Source organism: Oncorhynchus keta, chromosome 1 (genome assembly GCF_023373465.1).
Source record: "Oncorhynchus keta strain PuntledgeMale-10-30-2019 chromosome 1, Oket_V2, whole genome shotgun sequence".
Classification (NCBI taxonomy): Eukaryota; Metazoa; Chordata; class Actinopteri; order Salmoniformes; family Salmonidae; genus Oncorhynchus; species Oncorhynchus keta.
The window spans coordinates 5947495-5957961 of NC_068421.1; the positions used below are offsets into that span (position 1 = coordinate 5947495).

The 10467-nt window shown below is 48.8% G+C and overlaps 1 protein-coding gene across 1 annotated transcript in view; it reads right to left on the minus strand.

The window, feature by feature from the left end:
- Window positions 1-10467, minus strand: part of rasgrp4 (RAS guanyl releasing protein 4) — a 77879-nt gene that overhangs the window by 4785 nt on the left and 62627 nt on the right. The window contains 4 exon segments of the mRNA XM_052472193.1: window positions 1725-1906; window positions 8203-8352; window positions 8829-8865; window positions 9887-10037. Coding sequence (XP_052328153.1) covers window positions 1725-1906; window positions 8203-8352; window positions 8829-8865; window positions 9887-10037 — 520 coding nt within the window.

A 10467-nucleotide genomic window follows, 5' to 3' on the forward strand; every position in this document is an offset into this window, starting at 1 on the left:
ACAACACAGCCCTGGGGGGAGAGAGGGAGGGTGGGGAGTCACAACACAGCCCTGGGGGGAGAGAGGGAGGAGAGTCACAACACAGACCTGGGGGAGGGAGGGAGGGTGGGGAGTCACAACACAAGGCTTTTTCAGACAGACAGGTTCAGGCTGTTTCAGACAGACAGGGTCAGGCTGTTTCAGACAGACAGGGTCAGGCTGTTTCAGACAGACAGGGTTAGGCTGTTTCAGACAGACAGGGTCAGGCTGTTTCAGACAGACAGGGTCAGGCTGTTTCAGACAGACAGGGTCAGGCAGACAGGGTTAGGCTGTTTCAGACAGACAGGGTCAGGCTGTTTCAGACAGACAGGGTCAGGCAGACAGGGTTAGGCTGTTTCAGAAAGACAGGGTCAGGCTGTTTCAGACAGACAGGGTCAGGCTGTTTCAGACAGACAGGGTCAGGCTGTTTCAGACAGACAGGGTCAGGCAGACAGGGTTAGGCTGTTTCAGAAAGACAGGGTCAGGCTGTTTCAGGCAGACAGGGTCAGACAGACAGGGTCAGGCTGTTTCAGACAGACAGGTTCAGGCTGTTTCAGGCAGACAGGGTCAGACAGACAGGGTCAGGCTGTTTCAGACAGACAGGTTCAGGCAGACAGGGTCAGGCTGTTTCAGGCAGACAGGGTCAGACAGACAGGGTCAGGCTGTTTCAGGCAGACAGGGTTAGGCTGTTTCAGACAGACAGGTTCAGGCTGTTTCAGGCAGACAGGGTTAGGCTGTTTCAGACAGACAGGGTCAGGCAGACAGGGTTAGGCTGTTTCAGACAGACAGGGTCAGGCAGACAGGGTTAGGCTGTTTCAGGCAGACAGGGTCAGACAGACAGGGTCAGGCTGTTTCAGACAGACAGGTTCAGGCTGTTTCAGGCAGACAGGGTTAGACAGACAGGGTCAGGCTGTTTCAGACAGACAGGTTCAGGCTGTTTCAGACAGACAGGTTCAGGCTGTTTCAGGCAGACAGGGTTAGGCTGTTTCAGACAGACAGGGTCAGGCAGACAGGGTTAGGCTGTTTCAGACAGACAGGGTCAGGCAGACAGGGTTAGGCTGTTTCAGGCAGACAGGGTCAGACAGACAGGGTCAGGCTGTTTCAGACAGACAGGTTCAGGCTGTTTCAGGCAGACAGGGTTAGACAGACAGGGTCAGGCTGTTTCAGACAGACAGGTTCAGGCTGTTTCAGGCAGACAGGGTCAGACAGACAGGGTCAGACAGACAGGGTCAGGCAGACAGGGTCAGGCAGACAGGGTTAGGCTGTTTCAGACAGACAGGTTCAGGCTGTTTCAGGCAGACAGGGTCAGGCAGACACTGTCAGGCAGACAGGGTCGGGCAGACAGGGTCAGGCAGACAGGGTCAGGCAGACAGGGTCAGACAGACAGGGTCAGGCAGACAGGGTCAGACAGACAGGGTCAGGCAGACAGGGTCAGGCAGACAGGGTCAGACAGACAGGGTCAGGCAGACAGGGTCAGGCAGACAGGGTCAGGCAGACAGGGTCAGACAGACAGGGTCAGACAGACAGGGTCAGGCTGTTTCAGACAGACAGGGTCAGACAGACAGGGTCAGGCTGTTTCAGACAGACAGGGTCAGACAGACAGGGTCAGGCTGTTTCAGGCAGACAGGGTCAGACAGACAGGGTCAGACAGACAGGGTCATGTGAAATAGTTCTGTGTCTGACTTGGTGTTGACTACAGGTCTTACCCTGTCTCTCTCTATCGGGAGAACTGGCATCCACAACCCCGGGTCTGTCTGGGTGGACCGGTCTGAGAGCGCAGAGTCACCCCTGTTACCCAGAGTGGACCGGTCCAAGTCCCTCCTATTACGGTTGTTACCCCAATTACTGTTACCCCCGGGGAAAACAAAGGTGTTGTCTTCTGACGAACCTGTTTGGATAAACACAACAGTACCTCATTATTATTATTATAGGGAATATAACAATCAACCAGCCAGTCACTGTAGCAGTAGGTTAATGTGACAGTCACTGTAGCAGTAGGTTAATGTGACAGTCACTGTAGCAGTAGGTTAATGTGACAGTCACTGTAGGTTGATGTGACAGTCACTGTAGCAGTAGGTTAATGTGACAGTCACTGTAGCAGTAGGTTAATGTGACAGTCACTGTAGCAGTAGGTTAATGTGACAGTCACTGTAGCAGTAGGTTAATGTGACAGTCACTGTAGCAGTAGGTTAATGTGACAGTCACTGTAGCAGTAGGTTAATGTGACAGTCACTGTAGCAGTAGGTTAATGTGACAGTCACTGTAGCAGTAGGTTGATGTGACAGTCACTGTAGCAGTAGGTTAATGTGACAGTCACTGTAGCAGTAGGTTAATGTGACAGTCACTGTAGCAGTAGGTTAATGTGACAGTCACTGTAGCAGTAGGTTAATGTGACAGTCACTGTAGCAGTAGGTTAATGTGACAGTCACTGCAGCAGTAGGTTAATGTGACAGTCACTGTAGCAGTAGGTTAATGTGACAGTCACTGTAGCAGTAGGTTAATGTGACAGTCACTGTAGCAGTAGGTTAATGTGACAGTCACTGTAGCAGTAGGTTAATGTGACAGTCACTGTAGCAGTAGGTTGATGTGACAGTCACTGTAGTAGTAGGTTAATGTGACTGTCACTGTAGCAGTAGGTTAATGTGACAGTCACTGTAGCAGTAGGTTAATGTGACAGTCACTGTAGTAGTAGGTTAATGTGACAGTCACTGCAGCAGTAGGTTAATGTGACTGTCACTGTAGCAGTAGGTTAATGTGACAGTCACTGTAGCAGTAGGTTAATGTGACAGTCACTGTAGTAGTAGGTTAATGTGACTGTCACTGTAGCAGTAGGTTAATGTGACAGTCACTGTAGCAGTAGGTTAATGTGACAGTCACTGTAGCAGTAGGTTAATGTGACAGTCGCTGTAGCAGTAGGTTAATGTGACAGTCGCTGTAGCAGTAGGTTAATGTGACAGTCACTGTAGCAGTAGGTTCATGTGACAGTCGCTGTAGCAGTAGGTTAATGTGACAGTCACTGTAGCAGTAGGTTAATGTGACAGTCACTGTAGCAGTAGGTTAATGTGACAGTCACTGTAGCAGTAGGTTAATGTGACAGTCACTGTAGCAGTAGGTTAATGTGACAGTCACTGCAGCAGTAGGTTAATGTGACAGTCACTGTAGCAGTAGGTTAATGTGACAGTCACTGTAGCAGTAGGTTGATGTGACAGTCACTGTAGCAGTAGGTTAATGTGACAGTCACTGTAGCAGTAGGTTAATGTGACAGTCACTGTAGCAGTAGATTAATGTGACAGTCACTGTAGCAGTAGGTTAATGTGACAGTCACTGTAGCAGTAGGTTAATGTGACAGTCACTGTAGCAGTAGGGTGATGTGATAGTGACAGTCACTGTGAGCAGTATGTTAATGTGACAGTCGCTGTAGCAGTAGGTTAATGTGACAGTCACTGTAGCAGTAGGTTAATGTGACAGTCACTGTAGCAGTATGTTAATGTGACAGTCACTGTAGCAGTAGGTTAATGTGACAGTCACTGTAGCAGTAGGTTGATGTGACAGTCACTGTAGCAGTAGGTTAATGTGACAGTCACTGTAGCAGTAGGTTGATGTGATAGTGACAGTCACTGTAGCAGTATGTTAATGTGACAGTCACTGTAGCAGTAGGTTCATGTGACAGTCACTGTAGCAGTAGGTTAATGTGACAGTCACTGTAGCAGAAGGTTGATGTGACAGTCACTGTAGCAGTAGGTTGATGTGACAGTCACTGTAGCAGTAGGTTAATGTGACAGTCACTGTAGCAGTAGGTTAATGTGACAGTCACTGTAGCAGTAGGTTGATGTGACAGTCACTGTAGGTTGATGTGATAGTGACAGTCACTGTAGGTTGATGTGATAGTGACAGTCACTGTAGCAGTAGGTTGATGTGATAGTGACAGTCACTGTAGCAGTAGGTTGATGTGATAGTGACAGTCACTGTAGCAGTAGGTTGATGTGATAGTGACAGTCACTGTAGCAGTAGGTTAATGTGACAGTCACTGTAGCAGTAGGTTAATGTGACAGTCACTGTAGCAGTAGGTTAATGTGACAGTCACTGTAGCAGTAGGTTAATGTGACAGTCACTGTAGCAGTAGGTTGATGTGACAGTCACTGTAGCAGTAGGTTGATGTGACAGTCACTGTAGGTTGATGTCACGGTCACTGTAGGTTAATGTGATAGTGACAGTCACGGTAGCAGTAGGTTGATGTGACAGTCACTGTAGCAGTAGGTTAATGTGACAGTCACTGTAGCAGTAGGTTGATGTGACAGTCACTGTAGCAGTAGGTTAATGTGACAGTCACTGTAGCAGTAGGTTGATGTGATAGTGACAGTCACTGTAGCAGTATGTTAATGTGACAGTCACTGTAGCAGTAGGTTAATGTGACAGTCACTGTAGCAGTAGGTTAATGTGACAGTCACTGTAGCAGTAGGTTAATGTGACAGTCACTGTAGCAGTAGGTTAATGTGACAGTCACTGCAGCAGTAGGTTAATGTGACAGTCACTGTAGCAGTAGGTTAATGTGACAGTCACTGTAGCAGTAGGTTGATGTGACAGTCACTGTAGCAGTAGGTTAATGTGACAGTCACTGCAGTAGTAGGTTGATGTGACAGTCACTGTAGCAGTAGGTTGATGTGACAGTCACTGTAGCAGTAGGTTAATGTGACAGTCACTGTAGCAGTAGGTTAATGTGACAGTCACTGTAGCAGTAGGTTAATGTGACAGTCACTGTAGCAGTAGGTTAATGTGACAGTCACTGTAGCAGTAGGTTAATGTGACAGTCACTGTAGCAGTAGGTTAATGTGACAGTCACTGCAGCAGTAGGTTAATGTGACAGTCACTGTAGCAGTAGGTTAATGTGACAGTCACTGTAGCAGTAGGTTAATGTGACAGTCACTAGCAGTAGTTTGATGTGACAGTCACTGTAGCAGTAGGTTAATGTGACAGTCACTGTAGCAGTAGGTTAATGTGACAGTCACTGTAGCAGTAGGTTAATGTGACAGTCACTGTAGCAGTAGGTTAATGTGACAGTCACTGTAGCAGTAGGTTAATGTGACAGTCACTGCAGCAGTAGGTTAATGTGACAGTCACTGTAGCAGTAGGTTAATGTGACAGTCACTGTAGCAGTAGGTTAATGTGACAGTCACTGCAGCAGTAGGTTAATGTGACAGTCACTGTAGCAGTAGGTTAATGTGACAGTCACTGTAGCAGTAGGTTAATGTGACAGTCACTGTAGCAGTAGGTTAATGTGACAGTCACTGTAGCAGTAGGTTAATGTGACAGTCACTGTAGCAGTAGGTTAATGTGACAGTCACTGTAGCAGTAGGTTAATGTGACAGTCACTGTAGCAGTAGGTTAATGTGACAGTCACTGTAGCAGTAGGTTAATGTGACAGTCACTGTAGCAGTAGGTTAATGTGACAGTCACTGTAGCAGTAGGTTGATGTGACAGTCACTGTAGCAGTAGGTTAATGTGACAGTCACTGTAGCAGTAGGTTAATGTGACAGTCACTGTAGCAGTAGGTTAATGTGACAGTCACTGTAGCAGTAGGTTGATGTGACAGTCACTGTAGCAGTAGGTTAATGTGACAGTCACTGTAGCAGTAGGTTAATGTGACAGTCACTGTAGCAGTAGGTTGATGTGACAGTCACTGTAGCAGTAGGTTGATGTGACAGTCACTGTAGGTTGATGTCACGGTCACTGTAGGTTAATGTGATAGTGACAGTCACTGTAGCAGTAGGTTGATGTGATAGTGACTGTCACTGTAGGTTGATGTGATAGTGACAGTCACTGTAGGTTGATGTGTTAGTGACAGTCACTGTAGCAGTAGGTTGATGTGATAGTGACTGTCACTGTAGGTTGATGGGATAGTGACAGTCACTGTTGGTTGATGTGATAGAGTGACAGTCACAGTAGGGTGATGTGATAGAGTGACAGTCACTAGGAGTAGGGTGATGTGATAGAGTGACAGTCACTAGCAGTAGGGTGGTGTGATAGAGAGACAGTCACTAGCAGTAGGGTGATGTGATAGAGCCAGTCACTAGCAGTAGGGTGATGTGATAGAGTGACAGTCACTAGCAGTAGGGTGATGTGATAGAGCCAGTCACTAGCAGTAGGGTGATGTGATAGAGCCAGTCACTGTAGCAGTAGGGTGATGTGACAGTCACTATAGCAGTAGGTTGATGTGACAGTCACTGTAGCAGTAGGTTGATGTGATAGTGACAGTCACTGTAGGTTGATGTGTTAGTGACAGTCACTGTAGCAGTAGGTTGATGTGATAGTGACTGTCACTGTAGGTTGATGTGATAGTGACAGTCACTGTTGGTTGATGGGATAGAGTGACAGTCACTGTAGATTGATGTGATAGAGTGACAGTCACTAGGAGTAGGGTGATGTGATAGAGTGACAGTCACTAGGAGTAGGGTGATGTGATAGAGTGACAGTCACTAGCTGACAGTCACTAGCAGTAGGGTGATGTGATAGAGACAGTCACTAGCAGTAGGGTGATGTGATAGAGTGACAGTCACTAGCAGTAGGGTGATGTGATAGAGCCAGTCACTAGCAGTAGGGTGATGTGATAGAGTGACAGTCACTAGCAGTAGGGTGATGTGATAGAGTGACAGTCACTAGCAGTAGGGTGATGTGATAGAGTGACAGTCACTAGCAGTAGGGTGATGTGATAGAGTGACAGTCACTAGCAGTAGGGTGATGTGATAGAGTGACAGTCACTAGCAGTAGGGTGATGTGATAGAGTGACAGTCACTAGCAGTAGGGTGATGTGATAGAGCCAGTCACTAGCAGTAGGGTGATGTGATAGAGCCAGTCACTAGCAGTAGGGTGATGTGATAGAGCCAGTCACTAGCAGTAGGGTGATGTGATAGAGTGACAGTCACTAGCAGTAGGGTGATGTGATAGAGCCAGTCACTAGCAGTAGGGTGATGTGATAGAGTGACAGTCACTAGCAGTAGGGTGATGTGATAGAGCCAGTCACTAGCAGTAGGGTGATGTGATAGAGTGACAGTCACTGATAGAGCCAGTCACTAGCAGTAGGGTGATGTGATAGAGTGACAGTCACTAGCAGTAGGGTGATGTGACAGTCACTAGCAGTAGGGTGATGTGATAGAGTGACAGTCACTAGCAGTAGGGTGATGTGACAGTCACTAGCAGTAGGGTGATGTGATAGAGCCAGTCACTAGCAGTAGGGTGATGTGATAGAGTGACAGTCACTGTAGGGTGATGTGATAGAGCCAGTCACTAGCAGTAGGGTGATGTGATAGAGTGACAGTCACTGTAGGGTGATGATAGAGCCAGTCACTAGCAGTAGGGTGATGTGATAGAGTGACAGTCACTAGCAGTAGGGTGATGTGATAGAGCCAGTCACTAGCAGTAGGGTGATGTGATAGAGTGACAGTCACTAGCAGTAGGGTGATGTGATAGAGCCAGTCACTAGCAGTAGGGTGATGTGATAGAGCCAGTCACTAGCAGTAGGGTGATGTGATAGAGTGACAGTCACTAGCAGTAGGGTGATGTGATAGAGCCAGTCACTAGCAGTAGGGTGATGTGATAGAGCCAGTCACTAGCAGTAGGGTGATGTGATAGAGCCAGTCACTAGCAGTAGGGTGATGTGATAGAGTGACAGTCACTAGCAGTAGGGTGATGTGATAGAGCCAGTCACTAGCAGTAGGGTGATGTGATAGAGTGACAGTCACTGTAGGGTGATGTGATAGAGTGACAGTCACTAGCAGTAGGGTGATGTGATAGAGCCAGTCACTAGCAGTAGGGTGATGTGATAGAGCCAGTCACTAGCAGTAGGGTGATGTGATAGAGTGACAGTCACTGTAGGGTGATGTGATAGAGCCAGTCACTAGCAGTAGGGTGATGTGATAGAGACAGTCACTAGCAGTAGGGTGATGTGATAGAGCCAGTCACTAGCAGTAGGGTGATGTGATAGAGCCAGTCACTAGCAGTAGGGTGATGTGATAGAGTGACAGTCACTGTAGGGTGATGTGATAGAGCCAGTCACTAGCAGTAGGGTGATGTGATAGAGTGACAGTCACTAGCAGTAGGGTGATGTGATAGAGTGACAGTCACTAGCAGTAGGGTGATGTGATAGAGCCAGTCACTAGCAGTAGGGTGATGTGATAGAGTGTGCCTTACTCCAGCTGTTTGCCTTGGTCAGGAGGTCTGGGACAGGAGTGAGGGCTGAGGCAGGGGTGGAGGGACATGACCCAGCATACACCCTGTCTCTCTTCACACACTGCATCCCACACAGGTCCTGGCAGTGTCTGTGACAGTTTACCCCACAGTCTGATGGGGAGGGAGGGAGGGAGGGGAGAGAGAGAGAGAGAGAGAGAGAGAGAGAGAGAGAGAGAGAGAGAGAGAGAGAGAGAGAGAGAGAGTAAAAGGCATTTTGCCATGTCTAATGTGTATTCATGTGATATTTAAGTGTAAATCAAACATTATATCTTTGTGCTACAAAAAAAACTTCAGTTGACATGGGCCTGGTTGACCTGGACATTTCATGTTGTAAATATCTCTCTGAGGTTTGTAAAGACTAACATGACAAGAGGAACTGATGATACACTACCCATATTTAGAAATGGTACCTTCTACTATTACAACTTTCAAGAGTAAGTTTAAAGCCAGCCTGAGTTCCTTTAAAAAAGAAAAGGAACCCCCTCCTTGCCCCCCTGCCTCCTTTGTTTGGGAACCATTGTTCTAAGGTACAGTTACATCATATTGTGAGTGATGCTGTTGTGCGAAGCTTAGATGAGATATCTTACCTCGACAGTGGAAGCCCTGCTTGATAACTCCCCACAGCTACAACAGAGAGGACACAGCAGAGAGGACACAGCAGAGAGGACACAGCAGAGGAGGACACAGCAGAGGAGGACACAGCAGAGAGGACACAGCAGAGAGGACACAGCAGAGAGGACACAGCAGAGGAGGACACAACAGAGAGGACACAGCAGAGGAGGACACAGCAGAGAGGACACAACAGAGAGGACACAGCAGAGAGGACACAACAGAGAGGACACAGCAGAGAGGACACAGCAGAGAGGACACAGCAGAGAGGACACAGCAGAGGAGGACACAGCAGAGAGGACACAGCAGAGAGGACACAGCAGAGAGGACACAGCAGAGGAGGACACAACAGAGAGGACACAGCAGAGGAGGACACAGCAGAGAGGACACAGCAGAGAGGACACAACAGAGAGGACACAGCAGAGAGGACACAGCAGAGAGGACACAGCAGAGAGGACACAACAGAGAGGACACAACAGAGAGGACACAGCAGAGAGGACACAGCAGAGGAGGACACAGCAGAGAGGACACAGCAGAGAGGACACAGCAGAGAGGACACAGCAGAGGAGGACACAACAGAGAGGACACAGCAGAGGAGGACACAGCAGAGAGGACACAACAGAGAGGACACAGCAGAGAGGACACAACAGAGAGGACACAGCAGAGAGGACACAGCAGAGAGGACACAGCAGAGAGGACACAACAGAGAGGACACAACAGAGAGGACACAGCAGAGAGGACACAGCAGAGAGGACACAGCAGAGAGGACACAACAGAGAGGACACACAGCAGAGAGGACACAGCAGAGGAGGACACAACAGAGAGGACACAGCAGAGGAGGACACAGCAGAGAGGACACAACAGAGAGGACACAGCAGAGAGGACACAGCAGAGAGGACACAGCAGAGAGGACACAACAGAGAGGACACAACAGAGAGGACACGACAGAGAGGACACAACAGAGCATGGATTAGATGGTTTGTGAATCTCAGCCAAATCCCAGTTTTAACAACATCCAGCTCAATGCAATACCCACAAAGCCTCCACAAGTGTCACAGAAGGTGGGTCGCTTGTACGTGGTCTCGTGGAAGTTGTGAACGTTCTTGAAGTTGTATCCTAGTTTGGCACATACGGACATCCCCCTCATGAAGTAGGAGTTGATCTGCTGATGACTGATCTCCCCCTCTCTGGAAGGGATGGGAGGAGAGAGGGAGGGATGGGAGGAGAGAGGGAGGGATGGGATGGGATGAGAGAGGGATGGGATGGGAGGAGGGAGGGAGGGATGGGAGGAGAGAGGGAGGGATGGGAGGAGAGAGGAGAGAGGGATGAGATGGGATGAGAGAGGGATGGGATGGGATGGGAGGAGAGAGAGAGGGATGGGATGGGAGGAGGGAGGGATGGGAGGAGAGAGAGAGGAGAGAGGGATGGGATGGGAGGAAGGAGGGAGAGGAGGATGGGATGGGAGGAGGGAGGGATGGGAGGAGAGAGAGAGGGATGGGAGGAGAGAGGGAGAGAAGGGAGGAGAGGGATGGGATGAGAGAGGGAGGGATGGGAGGAGAGAGGGATGGGATGGGAGGAGAGAGGAGGGATGGGAGGAGAGAGGGAGGGAAGGGAGGA